Source organism: Saccostrea cucullata, unplaced genomic scaffold, assembly GCF_032062105.1.
Source record: "Saccostrea cucullata isolate Sc308-1 unplaced genomic scaffold, CSIRO_AGI_Scuc_v1 ctg106, whole genome shotgun sequence".
Lineage (NCBI taxonomy): Eukaryota > Metazoa > Mollusca > Bivalvia > Ostreida > Ostreidae > Saccostrea > Saccostrea cuccullata.
The window spans coordinates 25,975-53,637 of NW_026927985.1; the positions used below are offsets into that span (position 1 = coordinate 25,975).

The 27,663-nt window shown below is 32.4% G+C and overlaps 1 protein-coding gene across 3 annotated transcripts; it reads right to left on the bottom strand.

Moving 5' to 3' along the window:
• Positions 1-27,454, bottom strand: LOC134276081 (serine/threonine-protein kinase MARK2-like). 3 transcript variants are annotated; one of them, XM_062758363.1, is made up of 12 exons: positions 27,114-27,454; positions 26,213-26,320; positions 22,821-23,020; positions 18,760-18,815; positions 16,334-16,466; positions 13,839-13,957; positions 11,895-12,016; positions 11,538-11,730; positions 9,202-9,431; positions 8,443-9,090; positions 5,414-5,547; positions 1-352 (listed from the first exon to the last, which is right to left on the bottom strand). In XM_062758363.1, exons 1-12 carry the CDS (start codon positions 27,384-27,386, stop codon positions 169-171), a joined length of 2,400 nt encoding a protein of 799 aa, XP_062614347.1. In that variant the 5' UTR covers positions 27,387-27,454; the 3' UTR covers positions 1-168. The 3 variants fall into 3 exon arrangements, with proteins under 3 accessions (XP_062614347.1, XP_062614345.1, XP_062614346.1); XM_062758361.1 differs by having other exon boundaries at positions 11,538-11,736; positions 11,883-12,016; XM_062758362.1 differs by having other exon boundaries at positions 11,883-12,016; positions 27,114-27,453.
• Positions 27,455-27,663: the final 209 nt, after the last annotated feature.

Here is a 27,663-nt window from a genome sequence, read left to right on the forward strand (position 1 = left end):
GTCCCAGAACTTTTAAAGCTTTCAACTGGTAATGCATATTAACAGTTCACTTCTTCCTGTAGATTATTGACAATATAACTCTTTGAAAAATTACGACACAGCTGTCCAAACTTCATTTTAAAAAAAACTTATACAATTTTGAGTTCCATAAATTATAAACAATGAATTTTATGTACAATGAATAATAGTTCTGTGCTTAACAGATGATGCTACTGGTTTTGATGATAAAGACGCAGTGTTATTACTCGTAACTTTTTCCCCCTGTGCACATGATCTTCTAGTTGAAGTCGAATGATTCGGGTTCCATATTAAGCGACAAGAGGCATTTATTTTTCCAAAACTGCACCGCAATCTGAATAAACAAAATATTTTCTGGTTTGTGGAAATGACGGATATGTAATATAAATACATGTATGTAGTAACATTTGTTGCAAAAATTATATTTAGAGTAGACTTTTAACATCAAAATATAATCTTCTAGATTTTGCAGTTTCATTGTGTGTGTTTGGCAGTTATGAAGTAAAAACAAGAAATCAATGAAACACAACGCTCACCCGAGTCTCGCCTCTTCTCTCTATTTTCTCTATTCATTCTGATGAAAAAATCTTACCATTTATAGTGAACCAATCCCAACCCATAGAACCATTGTATTTCTAGTAGGAAATACTAGTTTTATTTAAATAAATACTGTAGGTCACTAAATTTTCGCGACACCTTATTTTCGCGAGATAGTCATCGACTCTTAATTAGCGAGACAAAATTTTCGCGAATTGTGGTTATTGGTCTATATAATCTTAGGGAATACTATTATACGCGAGAATTAAATTTTCGCGAGCACACTGTCTCGCGTAATAACGCGAAAATAAAGTTCTCGCGAATAAAAAGTGATTTACAGTATTATTAAACAATTTCATTGAAAGTTAAAGTTATAAAATGCACTAAAAAGTGTAAATTACTCTAAATATATCTGCAATTTCCGTATCAGTCTTTCATCTTTATTTTATTTTAAATTTTGGTTGAGGAATCACGGAAATAATTGTGGGTCTCAAGTTTATCACAGAAAAAAAAGATACACAACTGTACACTTACTCTTCATTGGATTTTATAACTTTTATAACTTAAATTTTCAATAAAATTGTTTAATATTTAACGAAATAAAATACTAGACTAGTGCATATATATTTCATGGGTATGAATACGTGTATATGATCAGCAATTTTTTTTGTCACAGATGTAGTGCTCGTGTACATCTAATAATATTCACAGAATCTGACACATCTGTTTCATATTATTGAGATATTTTATTGAAAAAGATTTTAATGATAATCTAACAACCAAGCTTTACGATAAACGTGATGATTTTAATTAACTTCATCGTCAATATTCCTTACTTATTCCTTACGCAGCAAAATACCTTCATCAACTGCATACGGATGTTATATCTCACAGTTGATTCGATATACAAGAGCATGTTCTACGCATGCGCAATTTCTAAAACGAGGTAGGTTATTGACAAACAATTAAGTTGATGAAAAACAATATCGTCAGTCTCGTTTGAAGCTATTATTTCGTAAGTTCTATGGTCGATACAATATGACCTTGTCAGCAAATAAGAGGGTTGTTCAAAAAGTCGTGGACGAACGGGGAACTTTTAGTGAACCGGTGTAAAGACGAATAATGACCCCCATCGAATAATGACCGGGGGTCATTTTTCAACGACAAAAAATGACCCCCTACCCGTAGAAAAAATCATTTTTTGTAGAAAAAGTGTCATAGGGGTCATTATTTTATATGTTAGTCCTATAAAAAATTGACCCCCATTGAAAAATGACTCCCTTTAAAAAGAGATTCTTTAATTGTCAAGTAATAAAATTTCTTTTTAATTTCCTCCTTATAGTGTTTGCTTAAAGAATAATATTCCACTTGTTTTTAGAAATCAAACCATGCAACAATCAGGTTCCAATACTCTTTAATAGAAAAATTAATTTTTCCTTCATTTCAACTTTTAGCTTGTATAAGTTTGGCAAATCGGTTAATCCTTTCTCACAGTGAAGAGGAGGAAAATTTTACCCCCCCCCCCCAAAAAAATTACGTTAAATCAAAACTAAAAATAAATAAATGAAAAGCAAAAATATAAATAAAACTCTATACCTTACAATAATACTGAAAGAGGCTCTAGATAAAATATTGAAATGAAGTTAAGCCTTCACACAAGTTCTATATCATATCATAATTTACTTCGCCATGATTAAAGCATACTTTAAATGTTGGTGGGGGGTATACTTGAAAGTATTGTGGCAAAGTAACAGTTGAAAATTAGTAGAATAGTAGATTATTTTAAGCTTATTTTTAGTCCCTCCTTATAGAAAAATAAAGGTAGGGTAGTTTTTTTTGTTGTTGCTTTTGTTGATAATCGACTTCCTCCTAAATTAGTAAGGGGATGGGTGGGTATAACACCTGAAAGCATGCTCTGTAAAGCTATGGGCTAGTGTAAAACACACATTCTAATGCAAAAACTATGCATGTAGACATAACCTTTTTATTTAGCACACAGTATTCATTACATTTCTTAATTCTTGTTTTACTCCACCCTTTTACCCAGTTCTGAGTATATTTTTCAGAGAATTTAATACGAAAATCAGAACATTTTCATTTTTGTAACGTTTTCTTTATACTGTATTATAATATGAAAAGTTAATTGAAGACCATTTCTTTTTATGTCCCTGTAATCGAAGATTCGGGGGTATATAGTTTTATCGTGTCCGTCTTTATGTCTGTCTGTCTATCTGGCGGTCTGTTTCTCCGTAAAAACTTTAACCTTGACCATAACTTTTCATTCATTATATCTATGCCTTTCATATTCAATATGTGTATATTCCTTGTGACAAGACCTTACTTTGGGTACCACCAAATTTGACCTTTACCCTGGAGTTTGTCCCATTTTACAAAAAAAAAATGCCAAATTTTTAATTTACTTTGGCTATAACTTTTTAACTGTAGATACTAGTACTCTCATACTTCACAAATGTAATCCTTGTTACATTGAAACTTTCTTAAGAAACCATCAACTTTGACCTTTGACCTTTGAGTTTGACCTACCTTTCAAACACTTATCCTTAGCCATTAACTTTGAACAAGTGGTGCTAGGGCTTTCCTATTTTTCAGTTGTATTTCTTGTAAGAAGACCCTACTTTGGGTACCATTATATTTAAATTGCATTAAAAAAGTTTAATCTTCGCTATGTTGCCATACAGGGGCATAGCTGTTTCACAAACACATTTTTTACATATAAGAGGAGTTGCGGATAACAGATGGATACCCCAAAGCGTAACAGACAGACGGACGTCCTGATCACTATATACCCTCCCGCTTTTCAAGCGGAGGATATAATAATATGTTATACTGCTGATTTTTTCTGCCAGTACGATGATTTCCACCATCGAAAAACAATGTTTACCTAACCCTTTAGGCTCGATAAATCTTTACTCCTTTAGATTCTGAATCATCGCATTGACCTTAAGGTTTCGTCAAAGGTCAACATGTCCAAAAATTTTTTTTTACAATAGCCCTAAAACTATGTGAGTTATAAATTTAAAACTTTTACAGTTTATAAATTTTTCATTGATTAACAGATAGAAAGTATCACTTGATAAAAAGATAAACTTGGAAAAAATACTAATTGAGAAAAACTCTTCTTAAAAATGCATATATTTTCAAAAAATACACCTAATTTATTCCGTGCTCTTAGTGAAAAACATCATTGCAGAAACAAAATATGTTTATCAATGAAGGGCAAGTTGGACTTGGACAGCTTCTGGAAAGTTGTTTTCCCTGTTTATTTTGTCCAAATGTTAAGACTTGAAAGTGAAAGTACATTGCAAATGGCAGATTTTAAAGGGGTCTTGTCTTTATACATACATGTATCATGCTTTCAATAACAGCCTTTCAGAGACCATTCATGTCCAACTTGCCCTTCAATGATAAACATATTATTTCTGCAATGTTGGTTTTCACAAAAAGGACAGAATTAAGTAGGTGCATTTTTCTTTATATATGCACATTTTCTGATACAATTTTTCTAAAAAAAAATATCTTTTAAAAATATTTTTTATCAAGTGATATTTTTTATCTATTAATCAATGATATATTTATAAACTGTAAACGTTTTGACTTTTTACCACACATAGTTTTGAAGCTATTGTAAAAATATTTTTTAGACATGTTGACCTTTGACGAAACCTTAAAATATAGCTATAATCGTATGTTATGAGATCAACATATCATCAATTTATTCCAAATAATCTCAGGTGAGCATTTTGGCCAATACGCTTCTTTATCTAATTTTTTTTTTTTTGCTCCTTAAAAATTTCAGCTTTAATCCACAGGGAGTCATTTTTCTATGGGGGTCATTTTTCTTCACGTGGGTTCTGCAAATTTTTAGGGTGGTGACACTTTTTCTACGGGCAAAAGAGTCATTTTTCTACGTCGAATAATGACCGGGGGTCATTTTTCGCTGTCGAAAAATGACCCCCGGTCATTATTCGATGGGGGTCATTATTCGTCTTTACACCGGCCGACCGACCGACAGACGTCAGACAGCAGTATTTAAAGCAAAATGTCCTTCCTTCTTCGAAGAGGGAGGGGGCATAAAAATTAGAAAATTTGGAAACTGACTAATTTTCCTACCTTCCTGTGAACTCTGTTTATCCTGTAACTTAGAAACAATAATCATTTTATGGCAGGGGTAAAAGCGGATTTTTATTGATAAAAATTGCATCTTTCTAAAAGACACACCAAATCAGGGACCAAAAAGTGGTCTTAGTCTACTAGCATCTTGTCCTTTATGCCAAAGACAAACAACAGATTTCGATCAGAAGGGATTACTTGGTTGTGCTTTTGGCTCTGATGAGCTCATAATCTGGTAAGGTTTAAAGAGACATGTACACAGTTTCAACTGAATCTTTTAGAAAATATTATATGTTTACAATTCCTAACTTAGGCATCATCTAATGATCAGCAAAAATTTGAACATCATTTTTTGATTAACAAACGAGATACAGAACTTAAAGTTCTTCACAATGTTAGCAAGGTTAGTGCCTTGTTTATGTTTACATATAGAACGTATCATATTTCTAACAAAAGAAATTCAGCAAATCACTAGAAACTCTAATCAAAATTATCTGCTTTGGACGAACATATATTAGTATATTAACATATATGTAAATAAAAACATGACACGGACCCTGTTTACAAATGAAAGTTTGGAGCTCTAAATCTGTCTTGTATCTCGACGACTGAAGTTCTAATTTTATATGACCATTAGAAAGACCTTTGTAAAAATGGGAAAATAAATTTGAAATTTAATTTTTTTAGCTGAAACTGTGTCCATGTCCCTTTAACCAATATGACTTACTCTCCATTGATCCCTTTTACATACTGTCCGATCAGACTCCCCTTGTTACACTTAGTGGCCTCAGCAACTGTTCTGTCATTATTGTTGATCCCAACTTGAGCTGGCTCTTCTCTTTCTTGCGTAGGATCTGTTGTCTTCAAATTTTTTATGACAGACATATGATCAATGTATTTTATCTACTTAAGGAACGATGATACAAACAAAAAAGGATGCTGGATTGGTTTTTTTTCTCAAAATGATGTGAATAACAAATTTATAAGAAAGTGACATTAGTGACACTTTTGAATATGCACACGATATTGAACTCTATTCACTAGGTTTTAGTTGGTAAGGTAAACATTGAATTTACTGTGAATTTGTTAATATTTATTTCATACTACGACACCAAAAATTCAGTAAGAAAATACATGTAACATATGGAAAGCAAAATTAACGTATATTCAAATATTTGAATCTATCTTTTTAAAAATAATTGAACCTATCTTCAAATAATTAAATTGAACCTATCACTAAATAGGTTGAAGATTGGTACAACTGAAGAAAAGATAGGTACAAATAAATTGAATTAAAGATACGTCTAAATAAATTAAAGATGGGTTTAAATTATTAAACTTATCTCTAAAGAATTAAACCTAGGTTCAAATGAATTACACATATCTTGAATGGAATTACACCTATCTTTAATTCAATTTTTATTAAAGTAAAAAAGTCAATTGAATAATACATATTTTCAAATTGATTTAAAGATAGATTTAAAGATCGGCAGAATTGATTTGAAGATTAGATATATTTACAAAGGATTTGAAGATAGGTACAAGTCAAGTATTCCCAAGATGAATTCTTTTTCTGAAGAAAAAAGTTCCCTCTAACAGCGACCTGAACATGGAGGAAACTACGTAAAAATTTTATTTAAAGATTGGTACAAATGATTTGAAGATAGGTACTATTAATTGAAGATAGGTTAAAATATTTGAATATGCTCGTACAAGTATTAGTTAGGCGTTTCATAGTAACAAACATTGAAAAATTCAGTAAATACGAGAGTTGATCCTAAAGTTCGTAGAATTTTTTAAATATTTTTTTTATTTATTAGTGGAAGTAATTGAGAATTACAAACGTTTGAAATTTGACGAGTAGCCGGGTACCTCAGATAAGCCTTATTGAGACTTGTCCTTTATTTGACTTACCGTAACGTTTTTCCCTATAAGTTTGAAATTTCATTGTGCCATGATTTGAACAAACTTGAATCTACACCACCTGAGGATGCTTTCATATAAATATGATCAATTATGGTTATTTTGTTCTTGAGAAGAAGACTATATTGTATTCATATTAAGCATAATAACAGATGGTCATTTCCATTCTTATGTCGATACGATACATCCCGGTGAGCCTGAGATAACGGATACCACAGAGTCTGACACATTTGTTTCGTATTTCGATATTACACTTGAAAAAATGTTAACAGGCAATCTAACAACTAAGCTTTATGATAAACGTGATGACTTTAACTTTTCAATCATCAACTTCCCTTACTTATGCAGCAATGAACCTTCATCATAGCATATGGAGTTTATCTCTCTCAGTTGATTCGATACGCATGATTGTGCTCTTCGAATGTACAGTTTCTAAAACGAGGTAGATTATTGACAAACAAATTGATGAAACAAGAATATCAGCAGTCTCGTTTAAAGTCGGCATTTTGTAAGTTCCATGGTCGATACAATTACCTTGTCAGTAAATTTAATTTATCGTTGAGTCTAATGCTGACTGTCGTTTTCATACTTATTGTTTGGCCATTATTTATACACTGTATTGTTGACGGATTTCCCGTTCTTTCCCGATCATTACATGAAGCACATGGCGGGTGTGACCGGTCAGCAGGGGATGCTCACTCATACATGTGTCCTGATACCACTTCTGATGTTTTGGAAGTCTGTGTTTGCCCTGCTCCTATTTTGTAATGTTTAATGAACTTTTGAGCTATAATACTGTTCGCTATCTCAATGTATTCCACTAAAGATTTTCTAATTCATTCCTATTGTAAACTGGATTGTCAATTGTTACCCCACCCTACCCCCGAGGGTCATGAATTGAACAACTACCTGAGAATGCTTTCATATAAATATGACCAATCATGACTTGTTTGTTTTGGAAAAGACTTTTAAATATTTTTCTAATATACTCCCATGTAAAAGTTTGATCGTCTATTGTGGCCCCACCCTACCCCCGGGGGTCATGATTTGAACAAACTAAATTTACAATACCTGAGGATGCTTCATCACTAATTTTATCTTTCCTTACCCAGTGGTTCTTGAGAGGATGTTTTATTTAAAACAAGCAGCCAAATTTTCACTATTTCTTAATTATATCCCCTTGAAAGAGGGCGTGGCCCTTCACTTGTATAGAACTGAATTCCCTTCATCCAAAATTGCCTTGTGGCAAATTTGGTTGAAATTGGCCGAGTGGTTCTGGAAGAGAAGATGAAAATGTGAAAAGTTAACAGACAGACGGATGCTGGACAAATTGTGATCAGAAAATTTCATTTGGGCTTTCAGCTCAAGTGAGGTAAAATAATTGTCATATGAAGGAAGTGGGTCAGAGAGACTACCCAAACTTTTCTTGAGAATCTCTCATTTGAGTTGACGGTGAGACGCTTCTAGAACAGGACATGACATACTGAAACTTTACGTCTAAGTTTCCCCGGATTTTTCACCTGTCCATGTTCAAAAAGCTTGTGCGACCTCAAAGGTACTAGTAATTAAAACGTGGTGAATTTTTCAAGTATTGTTGCATAATGACTCTATTGTTTATAAATATGTCTTCTAGCTGTTTGTTTTCTTCAAAACACGATAAAATTTTAGAAAGAAAATCTACAAACTTAGGGTCGACCCTCGTACATGTATATTCTAACTGAAAACAGTATATTCAATTATTTTCCTAAGCAGAGTAGGAATTTCAGGTATTTCCTAAAATTTAGGAAGTACATGAAATTCTTGATTACAAATATTAACTGTAATCGTACATACCACTTTTCTACTCAATTTACGGTACTCTTGATTGTTTCCAGGTCTTGGAGAATTTGGAGCTCCTTTTTCTAAGTGCGGCGTATTTACATATTGACTCGCTTCTAGAGCCATACTTTTACTTTTGTCAATTTTCGTTGATTTGAGGAAAATATATCTATGTCTTCCTAATTTTCCTGCTGGCTTTGATTTAGTCGGTGAATGAGATACTTCATTACCTAGCGGATAAGATAGTTTGTTTAATTTCGTTTTGTTTCTACAATCTCGAGAAAATTCAACGGTGTCATCAGCCGTTTTACCCGTCGCATTCTCTATGCAGATTTCATTATTTCTTTTTGCGTGAGAAGAAAGTACAGAGCTCTGTGTTGGAAGTTGAGGAATCTTGTGACTGTTTTGGGGTGTTTTATGAACTGCCCCTGTTGTAGACGAGGATATATCAGAAGCTGAAGCCCCTTTTTCATCAGAAGTGCAGTCGGGACAAGAAACTTTCTTCTCTGGATGACGTTTGAAAGGATATGCAGGCTGCTTACTCCCAAAAAACGGTTTCACGGAGAGTTGTTTTTTATTGACATCCAATTTATCCGTATTAGCTAAACCTTTCGTTAATGTAATTTCTTCGCTGTAGTCAGCTTCTCTATCCGACTCTACCAACTAAAAAAAGAGACGTACGGGTCTTAAAAGATTTCTGTGAAAAAAAATTAAAAGAAACAGAATCTATATGTAAGTTAGTCATATCTGAAGGAATGATGATGTATATCTTACTTTCTTTAATAACCAGAGTGGTATTTGTTTTGTAAATTCTCGGTTATCTGTCATCTCTCCTTGTCGAAGTTTCTTCGCCAACATAGTGTGAACTAACTGCCTAGCATCTGAGTGGGTATGAATGACTTTCTTACTCTGTCTCCGTGATGATGCTTCTTTAGGATGAGGCAATAAAGCGGTGTTAGCTTTAGGTGTCATCGGCCATGTTTTTGGACGTTTGAGGTTGTAATCTGGTATTGGGGAATATGTAATATTATTTTACAGCATAGTAGATCTCTTTATTGTACCGAGAAGTTCACAGTATTACCTTTAGGCCAAAGGGCCTTAGCCGTCACTTGTGTATAATACAATATTGTAAAGGATTTATTGAAGTATGACTAAAACGAAATAACTTTCCAGATGAAATGTCTAGTTATTTTAACTATTAAGTGTGCATCGTAAAGCATTCGTTGAGTTTCGTAATCATTTTGTTTACTGGCTAAGATAGTGAGAAGTGGAATGGGGATCGAAAAGGCACACAGTTACCTAGTGAAAGTTAATTATAAATTTTAGATTTACTAAAGTTATCTTTGTAAATGTACCCAATACCTGGTAAAACTACTTTTGAGGTAGTGATTGTATGGACAGTAAATTTACTAGTCTTCTGCTAGTTATTTTTGTCAGTGTATCGCCAAAGAGCAATATATAGGATGTTCATATCAGGTACATGTATCAAAAAAGTTACTTTAGCATTCAAATCTTAAAGAAGACCAATCTACTTGTCTGTATTTGCCATTAAATACATTCTGTATATCAAATATACAAGCATACAACATTTTACATCACTTTTTTCGGTCATGGCAGAGAGCATTACCATATTTGGTAATGTTAAATGGACATTCTGAACTCGAATACTGTTCGTTATCTTCATATTTTATCCAGAACTGCAATTAAGAACAGGTTAGGAGAATCAAATACCAGTTGATTTCGGTATGCGTGTGAAATGTGTATTATATAATTATGTATATAAGCCAAAGTAAAAACTAATGTAGGTAAGGAAGTTTACCAAAAAATTGTCGAATAGATTGAATCAATTTATTCCTTTTCCTTGTAAATGATTTATGTTTCATATATGTGGCAAAGTATGACGACTTTTTCAGGTATCAATTTATGTTTTTACTTTTGAATTTATCAATTATCGGCGTTTAAATTAATGATAGTGCCTTTTTATACATACCCATGTCTTAAAGAAGATGGGGGATAAGGCGGACGAAGTGCCTACAGTGCGACAGATAAGGAGTAGAAAATTTAATCTCCATCATATTCAAATTTTATTTCATATTTCATCTAATATTAAAGTATACTTAATGTAAAATCTCTATAATTTACAAAAATCTCACAAAGACTGAAAATATCTGCCTATGAAAAAGCATACACACACTAAAAGGAACAAAAACGATCATTTTCTCATACTTGAACATTTTTCAAAATGAGTGGGTCTTCGCCCCATTTTTTTTTAAAGATAATCCTAAAAGTTTCCAATACAATATACATTTTTTGGTTTACAAAAACATGGAGCGAAGAACCACTATACCTTAAAAGTACACTTTAATGACAAAACATTCGTATCTTTCCGAGAAATATTTCAAGTCCATTAAGTCAAGGGTCATATCACAAATATTGATTTAAATGCCAAAAATCATCTTGAGCATGTAGCGAGCATAGTGGTTAGCGCGTTAGTCTCAAATCTATACGATACATCGGATTTTTATTGCTTAGGTTCGAATCCCTCGAATATCATCTTATATTTTTATAAAAGAAAATTTATACGAGATTTTTTTTCTCATAATTTCATAAATTTTAATAATGAGAAGTTAATTTAAATACTCAATTCACATATTGAATATTTCTTAATTTCCGACGCTATAGGCATTCTGCACGCCTTGTTCCCCCATCTTCTTTCAAAGAATTAAATGATTAATTATATTCTTATGCCGATAAGTTACTCTGGGGAAAATGGCTCGGTCGTACCCAAAACATGACCTAGATATTTTAATTATAAATCTGTATTTAGATATATGCAACCTATGCAAAGAAAATGAACGGACACTGCATATGATTGGAATTTTTTGAAGTCGAATAGGCATAAATTTGTCCAAAATAGCTCGATCGTACCCAGTCTGTAACTTTCACACAGAGTTCAACCTTCCCATGTTCTGCGATTAATAGTATAAAGAATTTGGTTTCAGATGTATGAACATAATGCAAGCATTTTATAGCTAGGTGTCAGATTCAGTTCTAGATAATGATTTTGGAGTACATGTATAGTAAATATATATAATGTTTGAGATACTAACGTTTCCGACTTTTGAGGGTGACTGTCTCCCCTGCATCATGATTCAGCGTCACTGTCCCTGTAACAGTTGGTTGTTTGGCCGATACCGTAGTTTTAAAGCAGGCATGATGAGATTCCTGCACTGGCACTGGAGTTATCCCCAGATGTTCTTTTGGAGTGGATTGTTTAATTTTTTGTGGAACACTATGTGAAGCCTGTACCTGTTAATAGAAGTTATATTGTTGGTGAAATTAACAAAACAAAGGAGCTCGAACTTGATATTCAGAATAAATAACTTGTAAAAAAAAAAATCAGTTTGTTAGTTAAATTAGTTATTATAACTTTTTCAATAGAGGATCATACTCACTCCCCCCTTTACATGATAAAGTTGCTGTGGGTTCGATTTTTTGCTGATCAACCAGGAATCTTCGTGTACTTCTCTAATAGAAGGGCGACAGCGAGGGGAATATCGCAGCAATCTTCTTATCAATGACATGCAATCTATTATGGCAGAAAAAAGTGGAAACTGAGATAAAGAAAAGTCAAATGAATGTCTTCCCTTTAGCATGTACATATACATGTATACACCCTATCACTCTGGCACACGTGCTTGTTTAAAGAGTGGCCTGTTATCATTGCTCATTCACTTTGGTTCTGATGTTTAGGAGGATTTAAAAAAAAAAAGTTTCTCCCTTTTATTTCTATTAAAATCAAAGTAAAGAAAGAACTGAAAGCCGGGTTTTAATTATTGTCTAATCCAAAATAAGAGCATATTTAAGAATCTTTCTTTCTGACCATTGATATTCAACAGGTAGAGTTTGTTTGATTATACACTGTAATTAACAATAACCTATCAACCAATAATTAAAACTAACGGTCCAGAGCCAACATTTGACCCCAAGTTAGGACTAAGTTGGTTATATTTCTAATGAAAATACATTTACAATTTGTAACTGAAAAATAAGCTGACAATTGGAATGCGAGATGATGGTGCACTTGGGAGGTCAACATTACCGCTACATTGCCAAAAATTTCAACTCATTACCGCTACATTTTTCAGATTTTCGACTGATCATTACCGCTGCATTACTCCGGCCAAAAACTCATTACTCATTACCGCTACATATTTTGAGAGGTTCTGCTGATTAACAGAGGCAAATAGTATCGGAGGAGAGAGGAGTGACGCCATTGTTTTAACATAAACATTGACGATGGAAAATGGGGTGCGTATCATTTATACCGCTACATTATGTAAACATTGAACGGTTGATTGACTCTTCGCAATCAAATATAAATTTATTTAGACCTTTCATCTCATTCTCCGTAAATTCACAAGCGACGAACAGGTTTACTAAAAGCAAAATGGATGGTTTAGATCTATATGTCATGTTGGAAATTTTGAATTTACCGGGTGGCAGTAAACAAAATTTACAACATGACATGATTTGAAATACATGTAGTTAAAAAAAATTTCATTTCTTTTCTTCGTCCACTACTCAATTGAAAATTATACTCAACCTGGTCGACCAAAAAGGTGTGTTACATGTATTACATTTTGAGTTCATGTCTTTTGCTTAATCTCGACACAAATTGTATGCCTTGATCTCGACGCAAAATATAATAACGCAAAATGTAATAATCCTAAAAGTGTGTCGTTGCATTTTGCGTCATTACATTCTGCATAGATTTCGACACAAAATATAATAACGCAAAATGCATTACTAGTAATCCCGGGTTTATTACATTTTGCGTTGCTATTACATTTCGTGTTGTAACAATGCCCTAAATATTATATTTGTCCTGTCCTTGAATAGTTATCACTTTTTGGTTTAATTTAATAAAAATCAAGTCTTAAAACATACTTGGTGAAAAAATATTTTTCATTCGTTTTTCTATATCTGATGATCAAATACATCTTTCCACCACAGTAAATAATAAATTATTTTTCTTAGTATATGATTACTTCTTTCCATGGTCTTCAATGCAAACTCCAGTAATTAACTTCTGCTTAGGTGATAAAATGAAAACTTGTCCGGGTTAAACCTTTTCCATTCTAAAATGCTTTGAAATAATACTCCGGGTAGCTAAATTTGTTTGTTTGCATTTTTTAAAATGAAAATAAAAACGCCAACGACGACTATATTAACGACACCAAGTGACAAATGTTGCTTAGAAAAGATGCAAGAGCTTTTAGCTTGGCGCTGGTGAGCTATATACTTTCAGTGTATTTACGGTACTTTCAGTGTATTTACGGTACTTTAAGTGTATTTATGGTATTTTCAGTGTATTTACGGTACTTTCATTAATACAAAGGATACATTACCGAAAGAAATATTTCGTTCAAATCGTAGTCTTTGCATCTTCATTTCTTCCTCCATTTCTTGAAGTTGTGAGTCATTGAATGGCAGACGACCATTAACCATCGCAAACAAAATTATTCCTCTTCAAAGAAAGAAAATATTTAATCAGTCAGAAAATTATAGATTTACAACAAAGTCCATCTATTTGGTGCACACGTATCCCCATAAGTAGTTTATACCGGTGTTGTAGAGTAGGATTTCCCTCATAGCCAGCTTTACCCCCGGAAGTACTTTAGAAGTACCCCAACCCCTTGGGAAAATCTCAAACCTGAGCAAAATCCCCTCCTTCTCTTTCTGCCTCTTATATAGACTAATAGCTCTTTAAATCTCATACAAATGTTTTCAGTAAGAAAAATGTACGAGGAAAAAAGTGAGAAAATGATTTAAAAAAAAAAAAAAAGAAATCTCGGACAGCATGCAATAGTCATGTGACCGCGACTTTTCTTAAATCATTTATTCTTAACCTGGCTTCAGCGACAAACTTTAAAAAAAAAAATAAATTCAGATATTCTATGTACAACTTGGTTAGTGATTGTTATGTCTGTAAAGTCTCATAAAGGTTTGAAAAGCCATCTACGAAAACACTCGAGTAAACTATGATTAACCAAAAAAAATCCCGGTGGATGGAGAGATAGTCCATTTTTTGTGGAAACCACTTTGATGCAGTAGAAGGAATAACTCTTTCAATTTTCCTCAAGATCGCTTGCATAATTGGGTAAAACTTGTGTTTTCACTAAAGAAATCATCGGAAAACGGAAAAAAATTTAAAAATATCTTTCCCCCCGTGAAACAAAAATTCCTCTTTATAGCTAATATGGACTCTCATTTTACAAATTCAAACCAAAGCTTTTTGTGTTTCATATGGGGAAAATATTTTATAGGAAAAAATGCTTATTTTTCCTCCAACTAAAGCATAGTAATTTATCAATTTTATAATATGTTTAATTTATTTTCGTACAACACAAGAAAAGATATAAGGAACATTTCATCATATCCCAGACTATTTCAAATTATGTTGATGCTTGAGAGTCCGATGTCAATGGAAAATATCGTCTACTCTCCTTATTTCAAGAGCTGGAATAAGGAATAATTTACTATTTAGCGTTTGTGTTAAAATACTTAAACAATTACCATTGAACTGTTCTTCGTATTAAACAAAGATTTTATGGACAGATTGCCATTAATATTGAATAAATTGGACGCAAAATGTAGGCGGGAATAGAGAGTTAGCGTGCGTAGTTCTTTTAGAGATTTTATCATAAATTTTATTTTTTTTAAAATTAAATGGGAATCTAGTTTTTATACATCCCAGTCAAAGAAAATTTACATGAAATTTATATTCACTGAGAGTAGAGTATGGGAAAAACTGCCAGGCAATTGTAAACAAATGGACTTATACAACATGTACAAAGGAGCGGAGAAAACCCAAATTTTACCATTGTAAAACAATTGTATATAATGTGAGCATGGATAATAATAAAAATGAAAAGTTACGTATTGTATTAAGAGTATAAAATGACTGGATAATGCATCATGTCTTTCCGAGAGCGGTTTGAAATTCTGACCTTTTTGAAACGTACATGTAGTAGGCCCCGTACCCCTACCAGTGATTTGCCCTGGGCCCAATGGGGATTTCAATACAGCCCGAACCCCTACTTTCTAATCTCCCTCCCCTGGTTATGAAATTCCTGGATCCGCCGCTGATTTTTGACAATCATGCAAAACAATGAAACACATATTGAAAGTCACATAAATAAATAGTCTTTTATAGTTTGAAAATTCAAAGAAAGTAATGTCAATGCTTACTTTTTTTTTCAAATTCAAGAGTGCATATTTCAGGTTAACTATACTCAGTAGTTTACGAATGCTTATCTAAGTTAATCTGTCGGTAATAAAACGTTAACAATAGATTTTATTGATAAAGATAGATTCACGTCTGTAAACTATAATTTACAATCGTGAACTATAGTTAAGAGTTGTTAATCATAGTTTCACAAATCGTAAAACTATATTTATCACGATTGTTAACTATAGTTAAGATCTAGAGTTGTAAACCATAGTTTACAAATCGTGAAACTGTATTCATCAGGTAATCTATGTTTTGCATTCGCAAATGATTGTTTTCAGTGTTAAGTATAGTTTACAGTTCAGAAACATCGATTATCGCGTTAACTATGGTTAACAGATGTAAAATATACATGTAGATTAACATTGTTTTAAACTATAGTTTACAGTCTGTAAACTATAGTTTACGACCGATAAACTTAGTTTATCGACTGTGAAAGTATGTTCAGCACATTTTTGTGAATTTGGCGTGCCATAAGTATCATTCAGTCAAACGCGCTCGTTAATGCAAAGCTTTAAAGTTTAAACGGATAAAAAGCCTTTATTTAAATGTAATGTGCAAAATACTGCGCAATGGAAACCCCAGCTGGAGATATGACAAAGGAATACTTACAAGCTCCATACATCTGAGTGAAAGCCATCATATGAGCCCTTTTTAATAACTTCAGGTGCAGTGTACGCATATGACCCACAGGAGGTTTCTAACATTGTTTTTCTTCCGTTGCAATTCCGAGAGAAACCAAAATCTGTATGTAAGAGATACACAGCATGCATACATTAATAGCACGGAGGTTGGGGAGGGTTCAACGTCAAGAAAAAGAACATTAACCAACTCCGAATTTATTACGGAAAAGAAATAAACTCACACATTATATGATAGAGAGAGTACAAAAATTGATTTTATAAAATGTTTTATTAATTTGGAAATATATATTTTAGAATTTACAATTTTAAAGAACATTGAATATACAGTAAAACTCGTTTAATACGAACATGGATATTGCGAATTCACGGATATATCGAAGTTATATTGTATATCCAGTTACATAAAAGTTAACGATTTCCTTATAACGAAATATGGATATAGCGAAGTAATTTCACAGGTCCCAGTGACTTCGTTATAACCGAATTTTACTGTATTATGTCTATGCAAAATTTGGTTAGTATTGGTTGCATGTTTAAAAAGTTATAAACATTGTTTACGAATTTTTGGAACGACCTTAATACATGTTATGGTCAACACGTTGGATTTTCATGCGAGTGGCTTTTTAAAAATCATTTGTGTCATCTATAATTTACGTTTTTATCTTAATTTTCTATGTGATCTGCTAAAGTTTGTTTAAATGTTGAGGTTTTCATTGAAAATGGAATACCGAAAATTTTGTTACTATATTAACACCTTTAAACTGCCTTACGCTTGTTACCTCAGGCAATGAGTGCAAAGAACATCAATGATTGGTTGGTTAATAAAACACTGGTATGTTGCAACCACTATTGAAATACGACCACTATTGAAATATGATCACTATTGAAATAATTATTTCAAAAGTGGTTGAGAGGGCATTTCAATAACAAACATAGGTTGCAACCACTATTAAAATACGACCACTTTTGAAATAATTATTTCAATAGTGGTTGAGAATGCATTTCAATAACAAACGTAAGTTGTAACCACTATTGAAATACGACCACTATTGAAATAAATATTTCAATAGTAGTTGAGAATGCATTTCAATAACAAACATAAGTTGTAACCGCTATTTAAATACGACTACTATTGTAATATCTGTTGGAATCATTGTTTAAAGCACTATTAAAATCAATAATATTTCAATCACTAATGAAATATATATTTTAATCACTATTGCAATCAATATTTCAAAAGTGAACATTATTTCAATAGCGGTTGCAACAATGTATTTAGTATTGAAATGTACTACCAATCACTATTGAAATACTTTTTTTCAATATATAGTTGTGGTATTTCAAAAGTGGTTGCAACCTATGTTTGTTATTGAAATGCACTCTCAACCACTATTGAAATAATCATTTCAATAGCGGCGTTATTTCGATAGTGGTTGCAACACTGGTATAGTGGTTTGGTTTCCATATTTAATTTTCACAAAGGTGAACTTAGTTTAATCGTGATTGTGTTTACTTTCAGCTTAAGAAAGATGGGTGAACATGACGAGCGAAAAGGTTATAGTGTGAAAAACTTAAAGGTGATAAATTCAATCTCAATATACTTTATGTAAAATCTCAAAAATTATTTAAAAAATATTTCACAAAGTTAATATTAAATAGTTACAAAATTTTATAAACACACTAAACAGGGTAAAAAATCATTTTCTTATAGTTTACTATAACAATATTTTTCAATATGAGTGGGTCTTTGCTCCATTTCAATAAAAAAAATTATCGCAATTCTCTGTAACCTTCTTTGCCACGCATAGTCACCGATGTTGATGAAACCCTGCCCATTATTAGTACTTGACAACAAAAACAGATTTCAAATAAAATTTGGTTCTAATGTCAGCGTCTTTGTTGCCATGGTTAGAGTCAGGAAATTTTGAAAAATTGAGATTTTCAGCTACTTTAAATCTTTATTGAGTTTAATTAGAATTAGGATTTGCCTGATTTGAGTTTACGGTATCATTTCACAGAGAGGTGTAGGAATTCTGAGAATATGCGTGCTGCAGCTCTTGTATAAAAGTTAAACTCATTATAGTGAATTACTCTTAATCTCCAAACCTTGCATAACTAGAGGCACTGTGAGCAATGAGCTCACTAAATGATACCCCCGCCCGTACATGTGAAATACTATTTAAAAATATACCCTAACCTGTTCAATGGCATTTATTTTGTGTTATTTAGAATTTAAATTTAATATCTCGTAATATCCGAAAGGTGAGACTCCCCCATTTTCCCTTCAAAAAGACATCTCAGATTGTAATACATGTACATAAAACTAAAATTCTCTCAATTTTTTTACTTTCCAAAAAGAAATCCATAAAACTGCGTTAAAATAATTTCACTTACCTGTTATCTTAAGTTCGTTATTTTCACCAAGTAATATGTTTTCACACTTTAGATCTCTGAAAATAAACAGACTTGATAGAGAGAGAGAGCTGTGCCTCTGAAAATGATCTTTTTTCATTAAGGATATCTACTCCTCAGTAAGGAAGAATAACTCCTTTTAAAAACATTATAAATTTTTAAACAAGGGCCCAATGGGCCACAACACCCTGAGTAACTTTGGCCCTGCTGTTCTTCACCAGCTTTCCCCCACATGTAATACCGATGGTCTGAACTGATAATCTACACTTCAACAGATACTTCTACATAATTTTCTGCATATTTTCTGGCCCAATGGTTGTTGAGAAGATTTTTAAAGGATTTTTCCGATATATTTTTATGTAAAACTTCGATTATTTTGGTCCTGCCCTACCCGGGAGTATTTTTATAAAAAATTTAAAATCTTCACTCCCCAAGGACCTTTTCTAGCCCAGTTGTTCTTGTGAAGATCTTTTAAAAAAGATTGTCCTTTATATTTCCATGCAAACTTGCATTCCATACTGTGGAATTCATGATTAAAGGTTTAGGAGTTTTGCAATTAAGATGGGCTCTATTGTGAAATTGCATAGATTGCTTAAAAAAATTCTTTTACCCCTCTCATGATAATAAAAGAAACTCAGTGCATGATTATAATAAGCAATGGTGGCTCCTCAGAAATTTTACGCAATGTCTGACCTCTGGATCAGGTGGGGCTGTTTACTTTATTTTCTGAAAATGCATACTTTTTTAACAATCTTCTTGTCTTTCCCTGGCTATTTAGGATATACACAAAATTTGTGGTTATGATAAGCAAGGGTATACTTTTTCCAAAATTGTGAAATTCATTGCCTAACTTTCCCAAAAATGTGAAATTCATTGCAAATGGGAAAGGGTTCGGGTTTATTGATTATCTCGAGAAAAACCATTATTCCTTTGACTTTTTTCCCTTCCGTTAAGGTTCTATCGATTATACGATTTCGTATAGCGAAAATGCAGTATTTCTTTGGAAATCTTCTTCATGTTCATGGCCTAAGAATTTGGCAGATAAACGAAGTGCATGTTTATGATCAGTAAGGGTGTCTTTTCCAGACTCATGATATTTATGGAAGTTGTGGAGAGAATCTATTGACCTTGTAATTAAATTAAATTAATACACGAAGATAAATAAAAATGAGGGAAAGTCTTAAACTTGATTGGCTCAAACTAGATCACATGATCAAGTATAAAAAGTGGTACGGACTGGATGTTTCTATTTTAAAAATTTATAAACCCACTGTTTCTAAAATTGGAAACGTTCTTCTGTGAAGCAACAATATTGCTGACGTCACAATAGTCTTTATAGACTGGGTGTTTCTAAAAACAGATACTGCAGCTGGTTTCATTACTGTGACGTCATAATGTAAATGACATAACAATGCCTTGTATGAAAGGTACTGAAGTATTAGAAAGAAGGATTTAAGGTAGATCGCGGGTTTGCTGACGTCACAATAGGATTTGACGTAAAAAGCTTACCGCGTTCAGATAATCAAGCAAAAAATATTTTCAGCAGTATGCAGTAAAATTTAAAATGTATTTAAAAGCGTATTTACTGTTTTAATTGTCTTTACATTATAAGTAGTTTTTAACTTTTGTTTGTACCTTTCTGATCAATATTTGTTATGTGTTATTAAAATTGTATTGCCTGATTGTTGATACAATACAAAGAAAATTGACCTGCAGTTTAGTATTTTTGTTCACTTTTATGAAGGCCTATAAAAATTTTTGTCAATATTATCCAATGATGTACGCCTTTTACGATATTACGATCTTATGTGCAACAATATTGTATGACCTTAGTACAGGTATAAGATTTTTAAAACGACAAAGAAATGGACAGTATATGATGCGTAACTATGCATAATATGAACTTTCATTTATACATGAAATTTCTCTTACTGATGTTTTTTGGAGGGGGGGGGTTAAACTAGATGATAATCAACGGGAGAGACGTTATTGATTTAGGTAACATCGCCAAATAAAATATCACAAATAAAATATCTGCGTCCTATAAATTTTCATCCATTAACTCAGACCCTTTTATTATTGTCACTGAATAGCGATTCGGCTTACAACTGCAACTGAAGTTTTGTGGGGGGGGGGGGGGGGTCAAGGCAAAAGTTGCTGGCCCGTAGGAAGTAAAATCAGTTAGAGGGCACACCCATATTTTTTTCAGTTAGTGTCCTATCAACAACCAAAAATTTCTTGACAAGCAAAAGTAAAAAAAATTAAAAAGGAGGTGGTACCAGGTGTTTTTATTTAGGGGACACGAGCATATAGTTTTTAAAAATTTATTAATATAGTATTGCTACCTGTTTTCTATAGTATACTGTATGTTTTCTATAGTATTCTATATACCGGCAAAATAATGATAAGAAATGGCCTTTACGACAATTTTGAGGGAAAACTGAAGTCTTTTAATTCAGTGATAGACAAAATCAATTCATTCTATGAAGTATAAATGTATACAATGTTAAAAGAATTCAGTTGCACTATTTCCGCTTTAAAATCTGGTACATTTTATCAATAAATGAAAATGATACACAAAATATATGTTTGAAAATGTTCTTACATGTATTTCCGGTAAGATTTTTTGTCCCCTTTCATCTATTTACATTTGTTATAATTTTTCCGTACTCCTGCCCTTGAGTTTAATGAGAGAAAAAGAAAACACATGACATTGAAATTGTACGACGTTGTTGGTAAACAATGGCAATGATTATACCAAACAAATTGAATTCACGGATTGCATGTTTTATTTTGAGTGAATACGAAAAATAATGACGTCGCACCAACGTTATATAACGTCATGAGTAAAATATCACTTCTGATCGAAAATTGTAAAACTTTAAAGTTTTTTTGCAAGAAATTGAGCGAGAACACATATTGATTTTTTTTAATAGATCGATTCTAAATTAACTTCACATTCATTGTATCGAGTAATATAAAATTCGTCTGCTTCGTTTTTATGTTATGACATGGTTTTGAAAAACACAGAAAAATTTTACTATATATTTCATTGAAAAATATTTTTATTATGTTTTCATAAAAATGTGAATCCATTTTTGTGTACGTCATATTTTGTAATACTCTATAAAAATAGTAAAATTTGCTAATTTTTTTGCATTTTGAGATGCTCCCTCTGATTTTTTAACAATTGATAGGTAGAATTTTGTGTTTCTTACATATATTGTATAATATATTATTACTCATAAAATATTATAGTTTGAACAAAATGTCTATTGTAGTATTTGTATAATTTGCTTTAAAGTGCTAAAAATTGGCACTTTCCTATATATAATATATCCTATAGTAAATGTATTGTATTTTGTATAATTTGCTTTAAAGCACTTTCCTATATAACAGTCCCTCAGAAATACCTGGACGGTAGATTTCCCCCAAACTTTGCATGTACACTGAAGTTAATGTAAGTTATATATGGTATACACTTGAAGAGTTTCGCTATTGTAGTTTTCACACAATAAAACTATAGTCGGCCCCCTTAAAGACATGTCTTATTTACTGATAAAAAATAATAAAACAATTGTGGCCTTTTGATTCGGTACAATCCCTCGATATATAGACCTTAGAGAAAGCATATTGACCTCGCACTTCGTGCTCGGTCGATATGCTTTCTCTAAGGTCTATATATCGAGGGATTGACCTCATCAAAAGGTTATAATTGTATAATTACATCTTCGACATTTTACCTCCAATATTTTTATCCAGTTAAAGCATGAAACAAAATGAACTCTAAGTCTACTTAAAAAAAAAAGACACTTAGAAATTGTGACTAAGAAAATGTTTCAAATTGCTTTGCATAATCAATTATTTGATCTTAATGCACTAACAAAACGTGATTTTTCCTGGCATTGAAAATTTAATAAGCAAGAAAATTATTTTCAAGTATTAAACTTTTTCTGAATTTATGCAAATAGGTCAAAGTTATTTTAAATACTTAGAAAAAGAACATCAAAAATGGGGCTATATGATGTAAATTTTCCAATTACCTGTGAACGATGCCAGCATTATGGATATGCTGTACCGCACTAGATAGCTGATAGAAAAGTATTTTTGCCATTTCCTCTCCAATCCCTTTTTTATTTTCCCCAATGTATTGATTTATAAGGTCCAAAAGATCACCATTGGGACAGTATTCCATGACAATGTAGACGTTATGATGAGTATGGATAATCTCATACACTCTTACCTAAACACAATTGTAATACATTAGTCTCTCTCTCTCATAATTTTTTTTAAAAAATTGAAAGCGATCGGTTCAAAATGAAAATATTTTTTTTTATTTTTCATATTTTTACGGAAACAAGAAGCTTATGGGTCACAACGCTCACTTGAGTAACTTTTGCCCAGCTATTCTTCACCAGAATTTAACACTTGCAATACTATTGTGGCTCCGCCCTACCCGCGGAGGTAATGATTTGATCAAATTGGAATCAATACTACCTTGGGATGCTTCCATGTCAGTTTCAGCTTTTCTGACCCAGTGGTTCTTGAGAAGAAGATTTCAAAAGATTTTACTAAACATTTCAATGTAAAACCTGGATTCCCTATCGTGGCCCGTACCATTCCCTGGAACTTCATTTTGAACGATTGAGAGTCTATACTACCTCGGGATGCTTCAAGATATTTCAATACAAATTAAATTTAGATTCCCTATCGTAACCCTGCCGTACCCCCTCCGTGCATGATTTGAACAATTTAGATTAGAATCTACACTACCCCATGATGCTTTTACATAAGTTTGGCGTTTCTGGCCCAGTGGTTTCTTGATAGAAGATTTTCCAATATATTTTTCGATACACTTTAAATGTAAAACTTGGATTCCCCATCCACCTCCTACTACTCGGGTGCATGACTTCAGCAATTTAGAATCTACATTAACCATAGATACATAGGTTTTAGCTTTTCTGGTCCAGTGGTTCCTGAGATTTTTTAATGATCCCACCCTATTTTCGTTTTTCCTTGATTTAAATTATCTCCCCATGTAAGATGGCTTGGTCCTTCATCTTAACAACTTAACCCCCTCCCCTCTTCACATAAGCTAGGATGCTTTGTACAAAGTTTTGGTTGGAATTGTCCAATTGATTCTTGAATGTGAAAAGTTTAAAGACGGGCGAATGGCAGACAACTGGTGATCAGAAAAGCTCACTTAGTCTTACGCTCTGTTACAACGTACTTTGAAAAATAACGCAATCTGAAAAAATTCTTCATAGTGCGTTAAATTTGGAATCAAGTTCAGTATGCACACTGAAAAAAAATGATTTTTTTAAAAGTGTGTTAATATCGATCATATTAGCGCACTTTGAAAAAAAAGTGCACGACTTAGCCAATATTATGGCAAATTTTAGCTATAACAAATACATATTTATTATTTGAACTTGGTTGGATAACTTCAGTGATGTGATTGGTGTGTAAGGGTGTGTTTGAGTATGTATGTTTTGCGGGGCTATAGGGGGATCTTTTGTATGTAAGAAAACTTTTCAAAAATAAAACATAAAAAAAAAATTCGGTGACGAAGTCACTTCAGGATCTGAGATTTTGACGTTTTACATACGACACTTAATTAGGAAAAGGAAAAGAAAGAAAGGCGAGTCTAAATTTGTATTTTCATTGACAATAATTTTCCAACACAAAATGATGGTCATTTTATAGTTATTTAATAAATATTTAGAAGTATACCGTAACGCAGAAAAAAGGGACACAATAAGCAGTAAATACAAATATTTGATTTTTAATGTAATAATTTTCAAACACGAATACGGTAAATTAAAAGTAAAACTCGGTTTAAAAACATCAGCTATTTGATAAAAATGTTATGATTATCAATTGTAACCATGACTGTTAAAGCACGGCACGTATACCCTTGTTGCAACCACTATTGAAATAACGACCACTATTGAAATTATTATATCAATAGTGATTGAAAATGCATTTCAATAACAAACATAGGTAATAACCTATTGAAATAATTATTTCAATAGAGGGTGAGAGTGCATTCAATAACAAACATAGGTAATAACCACTATTGAAATAAGACTACTATTAAAATAATTATTTCAATAGAGGGTGAGAGTGCATTTCAATAACAAACATAGATAGTAACCAATATTGAAATACGACTTCTATTGAAATACTTATTTCAATAGTGGGTGAGATTCATTTCAACAACATAGATTGTAATCACTATTCAAATAATGTTCACTTTTGAAACAAAGATTTCAATATGGATTAAATTATTGATTTCAATAGTGCATTAAACAATGAATCCAATACATATTGAAATAATTATTTTTAAAGTTCTGACGCGGCGAAACCTTTCTTTCAATGCTGGTAGTATTTCAATAGTGGTTGAAACCTATGATTATTACCATCTTGAAATGCACTCTCACCCACTATTAAATAATTATTTCAGTAGTGCTCGTATTTAAATAGTTCTTTAAACCTATGGTTATTATATAGAAATGCACTCTCACCCATTATTGAAATAATTATTTCAATAGTAGTCGTATTTCAATAGTGGTTACTAACTATGTTTGTTATTGAAATGCACTCTCAACCACTATTGATATAATTATTTCAATAGTGGTCGTATTTCAATAGTGGTTACTAACTATGTTTACTATTGAAATGCACTCTCAACCACTATTGATACAGTGTATAATTATTTCAATAGTGGTCGTATTTCAATAGTGGTTACTAACTATGTTTGCTATTGAAATACACTCTCAACCACTATTGATATAATTATTTCAATAGTGGTCGTTATTTCAATAGTGGTTGCAACATACCCTTTTCCCCCGGTTATGCAATAACTGAGAGCAAGACGGACATGTAGACAACAAACGCAACTTGATTTTTACAATGGAATACTGTACATTACCGCGTAATTTTGCGAAAAGCACCTCGCCTACATTAAAAAAAATTAACCGTGGTCATGCAATCATTTTTAAAGGAAAGCTTACTTTATTTTTTTTTTTCATTAAATCTACTTTAACTGAAATTTAATGAGAGAAATTTGAATACATATATTTGGGTAAGAAAGTTAAAGAATTAGGCTAAGGGACCTTTTATCTGTCCTCTCGTTTATCAGTTTTTTTTCAAAAGATTGCTATTTCCAAGCTCTAAGTCCCAAAATTTTGTTTATACGATTTTTACAGAGTGTTGAGTTTGTTGATTCACACGTACAATCTTAACGTACTTTGAAAATAATTCAAAAATTTGCTCTGACATTGTCTCAATTTTAATGCACTTTGGATTTTTTTAAAAATGTTTTTCTAAATACGTTGTCACAGAGCTCTCAGCTAAGGTGAGCTAAAAACAAAACAAAAAATATATGTTATAAAAAAAAAAAGTAATACACATGTAAAGGAATCACTCTTACCACATTTTTATGTGGATGTAATTTAGAATGATTCTCCAATTCTCTCGGAAGAAATTTCTGCATGAAATCTTTGGCTACTGTTCGTTTGTCGATAACTTTAATTGCAACCTTTTTTAAAAGAAAGCATAAACATGAGAAATCAACATACAGTCTATGAAATAAGTAATTGACATGTTTAACCCCCCCCCCATGTTCACATATGAGTTTGGGCAAGTTTTCTGGGGGGGGGGGTGTTTGATATTTTTCTTTATTATCATTTACTTAATTATTGTTATTTTTTGTCATATTTCAAAGAACGGTGCTATTTCCTCGCCCTTTTGTGCCTTAAGTTTCGATGTCAATTAGAAAATTTAAGTTCTCATCTTTAAGAAATGGGATGGACGAATAAAACTACAATGTCGCCCGAAGAGAAAAAAAAAATATTGGACACTAAAAGTTGCATTCGATCCTGGATTATTTTCTCCAAATTCTTTCCTAAACTTCACAGAAGCTTGATTTCAAAACATCCCTTTAATTTGACTTTGATCTTTGTCAAGTACTCTCATTACTTACTTTAGCGTGCTAGAGGTTCACGGCGACATTGCCTTGGCGCCGCGTAAGGGACGTGAACCGAGGCTCTAACTAGTGTATCTCATTACTGACAACTACATGAAATGCATTTACTGATTATATTCCCACTGAACAATGTGCAAAAATTATGATGGCCTCAATTTCAGCTTCGAACACGTGGGGAAACATTGATCATGAGATTGAGCGCCACCACACTTTTTGGAGCGCAGTAATTTAAAAATATACACGTTTTCGGTTGGTTTCACGGTATCTCTCTGTTCTGTCAGTTTATTTTCTTTTTTGGAGAGCGCTACATTTCTGCAACTACTGTAAAACAAAAAGACAGACTTACTAGGAAAACACTAGCATCTCCCGCCTGATTGGCTAGAACGTCGTTACGAGCTAGTTTGCTAGGCATGACTTCAGCAAGTCTTACTTTAGCGTAGGCCCCCTCACCCACAGGCTTGATAGAACGGTATCCATGATCATACAATTCCTTTTTCACGATATCAGCAGAAACACATTTGGAGTCTAAGTGTGTGTTTTCAAATATAGAATTCTTCTTTGATGTAGGAGATGGTCCTCGCAACCTTATTCCTGCTTTGATTCGCTCCTCTTTTCTCATTGTAATTTCTTACATGGACATTGTGATGAATCACGAAAGTTATAATACATTTTCCCGAAATTCAACGTTTTGTGTTTTTTTTATTGTGACATCATTGCGCACTATGACGTCAAAAGTAAAGGCTAAAACACATTGGGGTAAATACGGGTGTTATCTATATATCTCAATCCCAAAAAAAAGCCCAAATTTAACATTTTTGATAATGAAAATAGCTGTGTTTTCACTTTTAATCCATCACCGCGTACCCAAAGTCCGTCACCATATTAGAGGGGGGAAA

Coding starts and splice junctions, on each gene's coding strand:
- LOC134276081 (XM_062758361.1), bottom strand. CDS start 27,386: ATGAGAAAAGAGGAGCGAATCAAAGCAGGAATAAGGTTGCGAGGACCA. Junction 16,467..18,759: donor TAACGAACTTAAGATAACAG/GTAAGTGAAATT, acceptor TCTTACATACAG/ATTTTGGTTTCTCTCGGAAT. Junction 12,017..13,838: donor TGAACGAAATATTTCTTTCG/GTAATGTATCCT, acceptor CTGCCATAATAG/ATTGCATGTCATTGATAAGA.